The 15,170-nt window shown below is 47.5% G+C and overlaps 1 protein-coding gene across 2 annotated transcripts in view; it reads right to left on the reverse strand.

Annotated features, from left to right (window-relative positions):
* SLC6A11 (solute carrier family 6 member 11) overlaps positions 1–15,170 on the reverse strand; it is a 303,122-nt gene that overhangs the window by 17,120 nt on the left and 270,832 nt on the right. For both annotated transcript variants that reach the window (XM_014595398.3, XM_006263824.4), the window contains 3 exons: positions 12,702–12,814; positions 11,170–11,307; positions 1,158–1,260 (listed from right to left, as the gene is read on the reverse strand). In XM_014595398.3, coding sequence (XP_014450884.1) covers positions 1,158–1,260; positions 11,170–11,307; positions 12,702–12,814 — 354 coding nt within the window. The remainder of the gene's footprint in view (positions 1–1,157; positions 1,261–11,169; positions 11,308–12,701; positions 12,815–15,170) is intronic.

The raw sequence follows: 15,170 nt of genomic DNA on the forward strand, positions 1-15,170 counted from the left end.
ATTGAGTGGGTAACAGGTATCCTAGCCCCTGCCTAACTATCATGGAGTGGGGTCTGGGAACTGTCCCAGTCAGGGGCAGGTCCCAGCCCAGTACCCTGATCAGGTGATTGAGGCAGGGGGCTTGGAAAGAGCTGCAGGGATAGGGCAGGTCTCAGCCCCCTGTCCCAATTCACTAGTGGGGCAGATAGCAGTAAGCTAGCTGCTACACCAGCAGATGGGGCAGGATGCTGGGAACTGCCCCTCCCCTGCAGCTCTTTCTAAATCCCCTGCCCCGATAGGGGAGCTGGGACCAAGTGCTCCTTGCTGCTGGGGCAGGGAGACATTGTCCCGACCTCGGCAGCAGGCAGCCTGAAGGGGACAGGGAGCAATGTCCCAGCCCTGGCTAGCAGACAGCTCTCTCCTGGCCCTCTGCTCCCTGTCAGCTCTTGGGCTAGTACCCAGGGGAGCCTGGAGCACCCCCTGGTGATGTGCGGGGCCCATTGCAGGATCCCAGGAAGTGGGAGTAGTTTGCTGCCATTAGCAGCAAATCGTCTTCCACTTCCCTGCATGTGCAGACGCCTGTCCAGGACTGTATACTCTTGAGTAGTTTACTCACAAATAAACTGATCCCAGATCAAATGTATGTGTAGACATTAAGTCAGAGTAAACTAATTTGAGCCAGAGTAAGATAATCCCAATGTCACCATCTACACATGCATTTAAGTACAGTACTTTACTGCACTGTTGGGTACCATTTGTATTTGACAGGACTATCTAGCTGCACAGTAAATTAATCTACTGCACCCTACTTGCCATGCACATGTAGACAGTGATGCTTTATTGCACTGCATTAGTCTGCTGTGCAGTAATACATTATTGTGTGGAGACATGCCCCCTGAGTGGTTCCAGGTGAACACCAAAGCTGCCCCTTCTGACAGGTGGGGGGGCAGGGGAATGTGGGGAGGGGAAAAAGCCCATGCCATTGCTTCTATCTGTTTGGAAGGGAAAAGATTGCTCCTGACAGTGCCAATCCTAGTGGAAGGTAAGGTAAAGAGGCAGAGTTGTGTTTGGAGCTCTAAGGACCATGGTGAGACAGAGGCCCTGCACTGCCTAAATTAGGCTCTGATCAAGTGAACAACTTTCATACAGACGGAACATAACAGTATTTAGTAACTCACCGTAAACCCAGCCTATGCAGATACATTCAAATATAGCAACAAAAAGAAGGCACATTCCACTAGCCGCATAGGAGTCAAACAGCTGGAAAACATACATTCCACCCTTTAAAAAAAGACAAAAAATAAAACAGGAAACTGAAATAGATAACTAATACCCAATGAGAATATTTTACATAATATGAAATATTTTGCAAAAGTATGATTTTAATTGCAGTCAATCTATTATTTCCCTGACAATCTCCCCATCAAAATGGGTTCTTTCAGTAATGAGGGACTGTGATATGGAGGTAATTTGCCATTGTGAATCCTCTTTTCTCTTTTACAAGATTCCCTTGACCTGTTATATTTTGCATATTGCCATTAAGATAGTCAACATCAAAGCAAGGGAGAGGGAATGAGGACCAGCAGAAATGAGCAGCATTTTAGTTCAACTTGTGAGGATAAAGTGGTACCTCTGAAATACTTTTCTAATTCCATTGTATTTTTAAATTTCACTGACACTGTGCCAAGCTTTTAACCACTGAAAAAAATTGAGGTGCATTGGAGGGGAGCAGAGACAGAATTGGGTCTGGGTCTCACTTCACCTGTATGGCTCCTCTTTCCCTGTGCCTGGGGTTATTCCTGACACTCCCCATTCTAATGAATCTGCCACCCCCTAGCCCTGCACTAGCCCCAGCTGTCTCTCCACACCAGCCCCAGCCCCGGCCCTACACCCACACTGCCCGCGGGGCCCCAGATCCAAGGGCCAGAGTGCAGCCAGCTTCGGTTGCCACTGGGCTGGAGGGGACGGAGCCTTTGGGATGCCTGCACCCATCCCGTGGCACAGGATGAAGCCGTGGCTCATCTCAGTGCGTGGGGAGGGGGTGGCAGCTCCCGCTGCTGCATGCATCCCAGGAGGCATGTGCCTCTGGATCTGTGTGGGGCAGGGTGGGCTGCTGCTGCGGGCTGGGGCCAGGGCAGTACCAGGCTCTACCCGAAGCGGGGTCTGAGCTCCACTGGGGTGGGCAGTGGTGGCACTAGGAAGGGGCTCAGCGGGGACTATGGCAAATTTTGGGGTGGCTGTACACATCCCGTAGTCCCCTCCCAGTGCCGCTGCCAAAGCCCCAGCCCCAGCCTCAGCCTGCAGCAGCAGCCTGTCCTGCCCCACAGAATTCAGGGGCATATGCCCACCATGCTTCCTGGGGTGTAGCAGGAGCCACCCCCTCCCCCCGCCCGACAAGCTGCTCGTGGCTTAGTCCTGTGCCCGCCAGCTGTGCAGTGCCTGCCCCTCCCCTAGCTCCATGCCCAGCCCCACTCCCTCTCTGCCCCTGCTGAAGCTGCCAGAAACCCTTGGCCGGGCTGCCTTGCAGCCCTACCACTGCCCCACGTTTGGCAGGGCTAAGCCCAGTTAGCACCCTCCTTCCACCACCTATAGTCATCCATTCAATTTAACAGAGGAAGACAAACCCCTCCCACAAAGTCCCTATCATTCTGACCATGAGGTAAAATTCCTTTCTGATCCCAAACGTGGTGATCAATCTGACCCTCCACCCAAAGCTGCTGAGGAAGGCACAGCCCCTGACCTCCTCCTCCCCAGCACCTGTAGCAGCAGGAGGAAAAATATTTCATCCCTATCCCACATGTCAACAAGGACATCCCAGAAGCACAGGTTAAAAATAAACACCTTACATTCTGGCTTCAGTATGGACACAGCAAGAATAATGCCCCACATCACACTCTCTTACTGGACAGTCTGAGCTTCCCTTTCTGTATCTCCTCTGTAAAATTATTCCAGCTCCTTTAATGGTCTTTCAACCTAAGCCTGTTGTGGATCTTTGCTTTATTCTCCTGCTGCTGAGCATGGTTCTCTCCAATATCTTACTGCTTTAGGCTGAAGAGCATTTCTCATTATTTCCAAGCAATCTGTCTATTGTTCTTTACAGAGCACCACAGGCATAGTTCCTCCTAGATCATCCCTGACAAATTTGTATCCAACCACTTCCTAAAATTTCCTTAGGCAGTCTATTCCACAGCCTCACTGTTCTAACAATGAAGACATTTTTCCAGATATCCAATTTAAACATACTTTGCTGCAACTTCAACCCATTGGTATGAGGTGTTCTCGCTCTTCTTTATGGCAGCCCTTTAGATATTTGAAGACTATTATCATCTCACTTCTAAAGTACCTTTTCCACAAGTTGAACATCCCTAGCTCCTTCAGCCTCTTCCTGGATGACTTACCTTCCAAGTCCTTTATCATTTTTGTTGCTCACTTCTGGAACCCTAACTTCTCCATGTCCTTTTAAAAATATGCAGCCAAAAAGGCACGCAATACTCTACATGAGGCCGAACCAATATTGAGTAAACAGGCACTATCACCTCCCATATCTTGCACCTAATGCTTCTATTGATGCAGCCCAAATCTGCACTTGCCTTTTGTGCAGCTGCAGACTCTTACTGAGTCTCTGATCTTCCAAGACTTTTAGATCCCTCTCTGTAATGCTGTCATCCAGCCAGGTGTTACCCATTTTGGGTGTCTATACACAAGCTCCAGGGTGGGAGGGGGGAGGCACTTTAATCAGAATGTCTCCGATAGCTGCTTTAATTAAAGTCCCAGCAGTGTCACATGTATTCAGTATTCTGCATTTCAAAATGGTGGCAGGAGCACTTGAACTAAAACTTGTTTGATGAGCTTTAGTTAAAATGCCTCCATTGCCATTTTGAAGCGTGGTGACACTGAATAGACAAGAAGCGGAGACTGCTGGAGTGCATTAATTAACATGCTCCAGCAAACTCAATTAATTGAGTCTGCTCTGTTGTGTGCTAATTGGCACGTATCAGAACAGACATCTGGCACATGTATAGATGACTTTTGTATCTGTATTTTTTATTCTTCTGCTTGAGGTCTTGTTTTGATGTTTTTAAGTGAAAGTTAAATGAACACTAATATTCTTTTTAGTTTTACCAGATATTCTTTACTGGTATATTCACCATTGCTCTGATTCTGGAGGGGATGGCTGCCAATATTAAAATACCTCATATCAGATGGGATTAGCATGGAGTGTCTGGGGAGAAATGATAGGATGAGCAGAGGGATGATATAGAGCCTTTGGCATTTTCATGCCTATGAATCACTGGTTAAAATAGTTACCAAGATTATCCGTCAAATCAGTGCTGTTTTTCAAATGTTGACTAAAAGCTAAGAACATTCTTTGGACTATGCTGTACTTTTACTTGAATGGTGACTTTTGTCTGTTTATGCAAGGCCTCTTCACTGCAGCTGAGTAACTAGGTCAGCAACACTCAACCTCCTCAGAAAGGCCACCTGAGCCTCAGCTGGCTGATTGGTTTTAGGGATGCTTTTAAGGAGCTCTTGCAGCACTTGGGCCCTGCTGTGCCACAAACTGGCTTCAGTATGTGTATAGCTCTCATTAGGGCTGTGCAAAGCTTTGGGTGTTGATTCGATTCAGAGGAGATTCAGCCAAATTCGGTGGTCAAATTTCCAATTCCAAATCGAATCAGGGGACCAATTAAAAGGTCTGAATTGATTCAAAGCTCTCTGAATCTTCAGAAAAGATTTGGAGAGCTTCAATGCTTCGGACAGCCCCCGGTGTGACTCAGAGCTGGTAAGGGGCTGGAGGAATGGGAAGGGAACCATGGGGGGACCCCTGCCAGACCCTATCCCTGCCTGCTATCCCAGCCCCTCCACAGCTGCCCCTCCCACCCCAGCTCCCGGTGCTTTAAAAAAAAAAAGCCCCATTCACCAGGGGCTGCCAGGTGGGGGGGGCATCCCTGTTGCCCCCCACTGTCCTATGCTGTGTGAGGGGCTCTGCACAAGCCCCCCTGATGCTCTTCACACTGTTCCATCCTCCATGGCTGCCCTGCCCGCCCCAGCTCTGGCTGTTTAAAAAGAAAAAAAACCAAGAAAACCCCTGGGACTCACTGTACCTACAGTGACCTTGGGGCTTCAGGGGGCTCATGAAATAGCCCCCCACTCAGCGGGGGCAGTGAGGATCATCCCTGCTGGGCAGGAATGGTGAGTCTGGGGGACTTCTGTTTTGTTTTTTTTAAAGGGCCGGAGCTGGGGCAGGCAGGGCAGTCATGGGGGTGACTGGGGGAGCAGGGTGGGTTGGGGGCCTTGTACAGAGCTCCCCTTGCATTGTGGGGCAGTGGGGGACAGCGGGAGCCCCCCCACCCAGCAGAGCCCCCCCACCTAGCAGCACCCAGTGAACCGGGGCTTCTTTTCCCCCCAAGTGCCAGGAGCTGGGGCGGGCAGTGCAGCCATTGCTGATCTGGGAGAGCGGGCAGGAGATGGGTCTGGGTGATTCAGAGATTCGGCAGCTGCCGAATCTCTGAATCAAATTCAGTTGAATTGATTTGGGATAGTGATTTGAATCACCAAATCAAATCACTGTCCCCTGAATCGGCCAAATCTGAAGTGAATACTAGTCACCTCGCACAGGCCTAGCTCTTGCTTGGGTGACTCCAGTATCACTGCCTATGTTGCTTGAACCCAGTTTGATCTTGACTCTCTTCCTGACAACTGATTCTGGTTATGCCTGTGCATGAGCCCCAGTTTGACCTCAGCTTGCCCCCTGACTACAGATGCTGGTAATGCTTCCCCATTCTAACTACTAGGCATAATGCCTCTGTGCACTCTGACAGCTTGTTCAGCTGCCAATTTATAACTTGGTGAGGCTGTGGCAGGATGAAGCAGCCACTGGATCATATCTCTGGGGCTGACCTGCTGGTTGCACCTCAAGATTTGGAAGCCCAACCACAGGCCTGAAAGCCCTGAGCACCCCTCTCCCAGGTTTGGCTATTCAACTAGTCCCTCCAGCAAACCATGAACCTAAGATTCCCCTAGCAGATAAATTCAATGGGGACCCCTATGGCTTCTGGGGATTCATTAATCAATGCTGCCTAGCTTTCTGACCGTGCCACAGAACGTAAACCTCAGATGTTGCCAGGTTGGGGCTGATAATCACTCTCCTGACTTGATATGCCCTGTCCTGGGTCTCCCTGCTCTTGGAGTTCTCAAGCCTTTATCGAGGTAATAGCTGGAATCTTTAGGGATCTGTGCATGACATACATGGTGAAATACACAAGTCAGGTCCATCACTCTGTGTCCATTTATGCTGATGAATTTAGGCACCTACCCACAGATACAGAATGGAATAAGGCAGCTCAGCACTTTCATTTACAGCAGGAGCTCCATGAGGATATGAGCTAACTCAAGTTGAGCTTCTGCCAACCCTGGACGGGCTTACTGACTTTTATATTCAAATTGCTGTTCTTCTGTCAGAACATCGGTAAGACAAGTGGGCCACACCCCAGCCTCTAGGACCTGCCAGGAACCCAGAAGTGTCTGCACTACCACTAGTGGAGCCAATGCAGATAGAGACAATAAGAAAGAGGCTGTCCCCAAAAGAAAAGGGGAATGATATTCAGAAGGTCTCTGCCTCTGCTGTGAGGAGGCTGGGAACTTTCCTCAGATCTGTCCCTCCAACTCACTGTCAGGAAACCAACCAGCCCAGTTTTAGTAGAGGGTAGCAGGTTGGGAGGAAGAAGGAATTTCTAGGAGGAAGCAGAAGAACAATCAGTGAGATGTCTGGAAGGCATCACAACACCAAAACCGGCTGCCTATTCTTCATTTAGTCCTTCTGATGTGTACCAGAACCCATATCACTGCAAGAGACTAAGATTCCCCTTTGCTAGTTCCCCTCTGCATACAGCATCTGACTATAGCTGACATATCCCAGCTGGCCCTCTTGGACACAAGGGCCTTGGGGAATTTTATGGTCTCAGCCTTTGCCATACAGTTAGGCTGAAACAGACTGCTGATATAGCAGAGTCAGTGAACAGTTCACCCTGCCCTCTGGGCCCCATGACCCAGGAAATGGTCTCCCTGGAAATACAGGAGAACACTGGGAGCTCCTTGTTTTCTATTTATTTAATTCCCCTGACTTTTTTAACCATTGTGGGGACACCGTGGCTGTCATACCATAACCTCAATATTCTGTGGTTGGCAGAGGGAACTCTGATTTCGTTCTGTTTACTGTAGATGGACAAGTTTTCAGGGAAGTGTCCCAGGTTAGGATGCAGATCAGGCCCAAAACTGCTAGGCTCTTCGCTCCATCTGCAGAGGGAATGCAGCCTGAACCACTGGAGGGTTCCAGTCTGACAGTCAGTGATCTATCTCTCCCTGCAAAGTACTGGGACCTGGCTGACATGTTTGATAAGAAGGGGGAAAAACAACTTCCCCCACATCACTCATATGATTGCCTCACTGACGTTGTGTCAGGTACGCAAATCCCTTTTGGACACATCCCTCCTCAAACTAGAACTCAAGGCCCTCAAGGAGTATATCAAGGAGAACCTCTAAAAGGGTTCATTAGGCCCTCCATGTCTCCACCCAGGAACCTAGTTTTCTTAACCAAAGAAGGATGGCTTGCTTCAGCTGTGTGGGCTATAGAGTCTTAGATAAAGTCACCATTCAAAACTGCTGCACACTCCCATTAATCCAAGAATTGCTAACAACAGGTCATCTACCTGAGTTTGCAGTGGGGGGAGGGGGCTGCCAAACTGCATTCCAACATTTTTTCACTGTAAGCTTGTTGAACAGCAGCAGGCAAGAAAGGAAAAAGGACATTCTAGGAGATAGCAGGAGAACAAATGCCCCCATTGCCAGATGTCTGGAAGGCATCATAACAGCAAAGCCACAACCACTGCCAACTGTTCCTGTGCCTGTACCTGTTCAGGCTCTGTCCAGGGGCGACAAAGGCTTCCACCTAGGTCCTGGTGTGGCATTAAAAGGAGTACAGGCTGCTTTTGTCACTGCAGAAGATAGGTAGATGGGAGAGTGCCTGCAGTGTGAGACGTGTCTCCTGGTGGATTCCCTCAGGAACTAGGTAAGGAGGCTGCAGGAAGAAATGGCTATGCTAAGAAACATCTGTGAACACAAGGTCTGGAAGATCTGCAGGACTGAAGAAGCAGGTCAGCCAGAGAACGCACTGGAGAGCAAGGAAGAGCTGGAGTCTCAGGAAAGAGGAAATTGGTAGCTTGTTACTACTGGCAGCAGACAGCATTCCTTTTCTGAGGCCCCAGCCATTCAAGTAAACAACACCTATGAAGCCCTTGTACTAGAAAAGAAGGACCTACACTCCATTGGTAAAAAAGGTGAAGCCATGCACCACAAATACTGGGAAGATTTAGTACTGCCATAAAGTTGAAGGTGGTTAAGGTGGCGGAGAGAGAACTTTTTGGTACAGGTGAAGGAGAGGCCAACTCTCTTAGGGGAGAAGCTCTTCTTGACTTGCTGCTCACAAACAAGGAGGAATTGGTTGATAATGTGAAGATGGGAGGCAATCTGAATAGTAGTGATGATGCTATGATATAATTCAAAATCTTCAGGCAAAGAAGAAAGGAAAGAAGCACAATATGGACACTGGAAGACTTGAACATAGTGGGGAGTGTGTGGCATCAGTGTGTAGTGTGGTATGGGAGAGGGGTGATACACCCACTCAGCGTTTGGCCTCAGGGGCACCTGGCCCACACTGGAGCAGACTGCAGCTTGTAACTCCTCTCCACTTACAAGCTGGGCAGCCCTGTTCTACAGGATACCAAGGTGATCAGGACTGGCCAGCAGCAATTCACCAAGAGCAAGTCAGGCTTGAGAAAATGATTTTGTTTTACAGCAAGATGACAGGCTATGTGGATGGGAAAAGAGCACTGGATGTGCTATACCATTACAACCTGACTTTAACAAGACTTTTGACACCATCTGCCATGACATTTTGTCATTAGTAAGCTAAGGAATTACAGACTAGACTAAAGTACTGTAAGGTGGTCCAAGGCCCCTGTTACTTTAAGAGGCAAGAGCAGCTGGCTGCTGCAGCAGAGGACAGCAAGTGGAAAACCATGCACATTGCTAGGGAGCCACCTTCTAGGAGGGGGTGGGTCTTCAGCGCACATAAGCCCAGTGCCTGAGGCCAGGCAGGCAGTCCGGCCCTGTATGCTTCAGGGAGAGGAGCTTCTGAGACAAAAGGACTGCCAGAGACCAAGCCACCCAGGGGAGGTGGAATCAGAGGGCTTCAAAGGAGGTCTGACTTGCAGGCAGCATTAACTCTGGAACCAGCTTCCAAGGGAAGTAGTGCTGGCTCCTACCTTGGGAGGCTTGACGATTACCTAGCTGGGGTCATTTGAGCCCAGTTTTCTCTCCTGCCCAGGGCAAGGGGTCAGACTAGAAGATCTGCAAGGTCCCTTCTGACCCTAATCTATGAATCTATGAGTGGGGAAAACTTCTAGTTTCTGAAGCAGCTTGCTTGCATTTATTTTATGTTTCAAGCTTGAGAAGGACTGGGTTGTGGCTACAAAGAAGTTCCTGGTGGGACACTTGGTGGCAGGCAGCCTAGCCTGGGGTCAGGGACTCAGACAGCTAAGGACTGAGTGAGTTAGGCCCAGGCTGGGAGACCCACAGGGAGAACAGCCCAGCCTGGGGTTGGGGACCCAGAAGGCCTGAGGGTTGGCTCAGAGCACAAGACAGGAGTCAGGAGTGCAGAAGCTATGTTCCAGGACAGTGGACCTGGGCTGAAGGGCACAACCAGAATAAAGGGGCCAAGGCTGGACAGGCTGAGGTGCTCTCCAAATGAACATTGAATAACATCTGTGAGGCACAGGTGTGGCTAGAGAGGTGGAAGGAGGTCATGAATAGCCTGTAAGACACTGACAGGGCCAGGGGGGTTCCAATTTTATCCTTGAGGGGCAGGACTAGAGTCAGCCAGGTACAGGAGGGACCTGCTGGCCAAATGAAAGAGGGCTCACCCTGGGAACCTGGGGAACTCTCTCTTTAACACATGCACACAAAAAGTTATTCCATCAAGTTGTGGCATCTAAGAGAAAAAGGGGGGTAACTGAGGACCAATAGTGGGGCAGGAGTTGAGTGGCCACCAGAGAGTGTCATGGTTATCCCTGGGGCCCAGTGCTGTCACAGGTGGATACATAAGGGGTTGGGTCATCATGCTAAATGAGAAGGCTTCAATGGCTGAATGTCCATTTGGAAGGAGCTATTGTATGGAGTTCCCTGGGGGTCTGTCCTGCACCCAGTACTGTTTAAAATCTTCATTAGTGATTCAGATGACAGGATTGAGTACACAGTTGGTAATTTTGTAGATGAAACTAAGCTGGGTAGAGTTGCTGAAACTTTGGAATAAAGGATTAGATTCAAGATGACCTTGTAAAACTGGAAAAATGGTCCAAATTAATCAAATTAAATTCAATAAGGACAAAGGTGCACATATAATTACAGTCTGAGGAATGATTATTTAGGCTGCAGTACGAAGACAAGGAGCTGAGAGCTATAGTGGACACTAAGCTGCATACAACCTAACAGCGTTCTCTTTTTTCAAAAAAAGTTCAGTGGCATGGTAGGCAATATTAACAGGGGTGTTACTGGCAAATCAAGGAAGTGTTGTTTCTGCTCTATTCAGTACTGGTAGGCCTTGTCTAAATTTCTGTGTCCATTTTTGGGCACTGCTCTTCAAGAAAGATATAGACCAGTTATAGAGTTGAGTGGAAAGAAACCAAAATGATTAGGAGTCCATGAAATGTGATTTATGAGAAATGGTTTGAAGTACTGGAGAAGGGGAGATTGAAAGGAGATTCTAAATCTGAAAGATGGTTATAGAAAGGATGGGAATAGACTATTCTCTGCTGACACAGTCAACCAGACAGGTGGTAACAATTTTATATTGTAACAAGGGAAATTTTAGATTGGGTATTAGCAAGAAATTTCTTGCTAGGACTGTTAGTTTAAGTATTGGAATAGATTACCTAGAGAAGTTGTAGAAGTTATATCCCTGGAAGTTTTTAACAGCATGTTAGACAGCCACTTGCATGAGATCGTTTACACAGATGATCCTGCCTTGAGCAGGGGGCTGGATTAGATGACCTCTTGATAGCCCTTCTAGATCTACTCTTCTATGATTCTATGACACTTGGCTGTAGCTCTGAAGTGAATCAAAGGGTATCTTACCTCTGTTAACATTATTAGGCCAATGAAGTATGACACAATTGAAAGGGCAAGAATCAACAGTTCTCTTCTGTATCCCCTTCGGAAAATCTTTGGGTACATATCCACCACAGCTGTCACAAGGCTTTCAACACACACAAACTGGAAGAAACAACAACACGTACAAATAAAATACACATCTCTTCTATTCTGGGGATTCTGATTTGCTACAGAACTCACCAAGTGCCCTTCTGTGTTTCTATCAAAGAGAGACTGAACAATCCTTGAGGATGTTGTATAAAGAAAATCCTAAAAGTTTGAGAAGGAAAAGATCCCACAGCCAGAAGCTGAAACTCCCTAGATTTGCAGTCTGTATCCACATTCTAAAAGGTAAAAAACATTTTGGTACTAGCAGATGGCCAGCACCATATTTGAATGTACATCAGCAGTTGGCATGCTTCTGCAGTGGTGGGATGACTGAAATCAGCTGTGGTCTCCAGCAAACTAGTACTTCTGACATACTATTTTCACTGCTGGTTTTTCCTGATGTCAGGCTGCAGTGCAGACAAAGCCTCCCTGATGTCCAGCTGTGGTGCAGCTAAAGCTCCCTGGCTCAAGTGGTGGACTCCAATGGCTCAGTGGCCTGGATCTGGTCCACAGGCCATATGTAGTTCATAGTCTACATAGAAGGGTTTACATTAACTTAAATAGTGTAGAGGCATTCCAAAGTGCTCACAGAAATTTCTCCCTCACTGTACTGTTACGCAATAGGACAATAACTTCCCTGTGCCTTCAGACGTGTATTAACTTACTCATGTTCAAAAGCCTGTTGAGGATAGTTAGTGCTTGTTTGACTCATGTTACAGTTGAGAAACATTAAGTAGAGAAGTTAAGTAACCTAACCAATGCTACATAGTGGGCATGTCTACACATGCATTGACTCTGGCCTAGATTTACTCTGGTGTTAACTAATCCGGAATAAGCATTTTTGGGCAGGCATCTATAGAGGGATTACAGAGCAGATTTGCACCATTTTCTGCAGCCCTGCAATGGGCCCTGCTGCAACAGGGGGGAGCTCCAGGCTCCCCCAAGGTGGTAACCTAGGGGCTGGCAGGGAGCATGTGGCCAGGAGACAGCTGCCTGCTGCTGGGGTGGGGGCAATGTGCCCCTGTCCCAGCAGCAGCAAGCACCTGGCCCTGGCTCCCCAATCAGGGGCAGGAGACTTAGAAAGAGCTGCAGGGGAAAGGCTGGTCCCAGCCCCCTTGCCCGATCCACTGGTGGGGCAGCCAGCAGCTAGCTCACTTCTAGCTGCCCCACTAGTAGATTGGGGAAGCCCTGCACACCAGGTAAAGGCTGTGACACTTGTTCCCAGCCCAGCTCCGTGAGTGTGGGACTGGGGGAGGGGAGGGAGGAATGGGCTGTGGGTTTGTTCCCTGCCCAGCTCCATGATCTTCCTCAGTTGTAAACTTGGATACCTCCTCTCACTTCACTGAAACTATGCTAATTTATACATGCTGAGGATCTGATATAATATTTGCATGATGTTTAATTCATACCTGACTATCCAATCCAAGGAATATAAGCATCATGAAAAACAAAGCTGCCCACAGTGGAGAAAGAGGCATCATGGTGACAGCTTTTGGATAGGCAATGAATGCAAGTCCTGGTCCTGAAAAAGAAGTGGACAAATGAATAGTTCATACTTTAACAGTTCTCTTGTGATAAAGCAGATCAGAAGAGCTATATAAGAGTCAACATATTGGACCTCAATGAAAAATGCACCATTATAATTCCTTAAACAACTGACTAGATGGTAGCCCTTGGCATGAAATATTTCCCCTGGTATATCTGTTCAACTCTGCCACATGGTTCATTGCAAAGGCAGAAACAAGGATCTACCTGTTCCATCCACAGGATGGAGGGTTGTTGCTTCACTGGAGGCAACTGTATTTATTAGCCTCTGGTTCTCTTCTGCAACTATCTATGAAGGGCCACTAGCTGGCACCATTCATTGGCAGTATTAACTTCCTCTAAAACCTCATCTTAAAAGAACAATTTATCTGAAATCCAGTACAGTGCTGTGACAATGGTTATGAACCTCATAAAAAGACCTATGTGCCTGGAGCCATATGTAGTATACAGTGTGCATGTCTACATGAGATATTTACTATGGAGCTGATTAATTAGCTCCACAGTAAAAATCTCAATGTCTACACATGCGTCCCTATTAGGGTCCACAAAACTAATAAACTCCACAGCAGGATAGTCCTTGTAAATACAATTCCTGCTGTGCTGTGGAGTTTTTTTGTTCACAGCAGTGCACTTGTAGACACTGATGGGGCTGGCTTGGGCACAAGGATGTTTCAGTGTGGGGGCTGCCTGCTGGCTAGGTCCACACTGAAGCACCCTTGTGCCCCAGCCAGCCTGTATATTTTGGGGGGGCGGAAAAACACTAGCCCCAGGCTGGCAGCTGGGACTGCTCCAATCCATCTCAATGTGCTGTGGTCCAGGCACACTTGTAAACAGCATGTCTGGGAGCTTCTCGAGAACAATAAACTCCAGAGCAATAAGCTGCACATGAATGGCTACACATTAGTAGCTTATGTAGCTATGCCCAATGAGAACAGTTTTCAATGGTTCTGCAAAACCTATACTATGTATTTTTAATGCTATTTCTGGCACACTATTAATACTGTCTACATATACACAGAAATTGTATTTCTTTTTCTTCTGTAGAATTATCTGGTAACAGCAAGTTATCCCTTCTCTAGACACCTCCAGCCTAATAAAACATTTATGTCTTCCCACTCCTATTCTGTCTCTCTATTCACCAACATTTATTTGCTGAGTTTTTTCTCTCCTATCTTCCTCCTTCAGATGCTGCAGTCACTGTAATGTGAGGGAGGGACACACACACTGCCATAGTGTGGTTAATAATCAGTCCCCCCTGCAGGGGCTCTCCAGTCTTTATTACTGTCCCTCTAGTACAAACTTATACTGTAGTGGGTATGAAGGACCAGGACTCTTTCATCCCTCCACATCTCCCTTTCTTAAAAAAAAAACAAGACTAGGTCACAACTTCCAAATGATTAACACTGAACTATAACACTTGTATTTTATTTAGGTTGCAGTAAGAATTGCTATGAGTTAGAAAGTTTTCTGAGTAGTCTCACAGTAATGTTTATTATAATCTAAATAGAATGCATCTTAAGTGCCAAAGCCCTCAAAAACTCCAGTGTTGTGGTGTGCTGTAGGGAGTAGGAACAACACACAGTTGTTTATTGCCCCTAGCTCTGGCACTGTACCAGGGCCAGTTCAAGGCTTCAGTGTGGCATGGGGGGCTAGGACAACAAACTCCTCTCCCTACACTGGAGTCTCCTGATTATATGTTAGAAGTCAGAAGTTATCACAACATTAATTAGGTAATAAGATCTGGAGATACTCTTCATCAGAAAACTCCAAATTTTGCTAAGATGGTACTTCGCATGCATTTTATTGTTTGAATATTCAGATGTTAGCATGTTAAATGTCGTTAACATGTCATAAATGTAATGTGCAACAAGGCTCTAGGGGTCAATTCCCTAAGGATATCTGGCCAGTCTTCTTGACCATGTTCTAACTTCTGTAGAGTTTTCCTCCCTAATGGAGATTTCCGGTAGACTTCTTTAAGCAAAGGACTCCTTTTGTTTTCTGACCCTTTGCATGCCAGTGTCTGATCTGCTTTTTCTTGTGGTGGAAGAAGATATTGAAGATGATTTCTATTTCACCAATAAAAGCCTTTTGAGGTCTCCACCAAGCACATCTACATGTGCATTTGATGTGGCACAAGTTTACTTGTAAGTAAATGGTGCCAGGCAAACATTTACATACGCAGGGAAGTAGGGGCAGATTTGCTGCCACACTTCTCTCACTTCCCAGGGCTCTGCAATGGGCCCCTGCTGCCACCAGAGGGGAGCTCCAGGCTCTGGCTGCAGCTGCCAGCAGCTAGCAGCCCTCTTCAAAAGGCAGCCCTGCTGGCTGCTCTG

This window comes from Alligator mississippiensis, chromosome 12 (assembly GCF_030867095.1).
Source record: "Alligator mississippiensis isolate rAllMis1 chromosome 12, rAllMis1, whole genome shotgun sequence".
NCBI lineage: Eukaryota > Metazoa > Chordata > Crocodylia > Alligatoridae > Alligator > Alligator mississippiensis.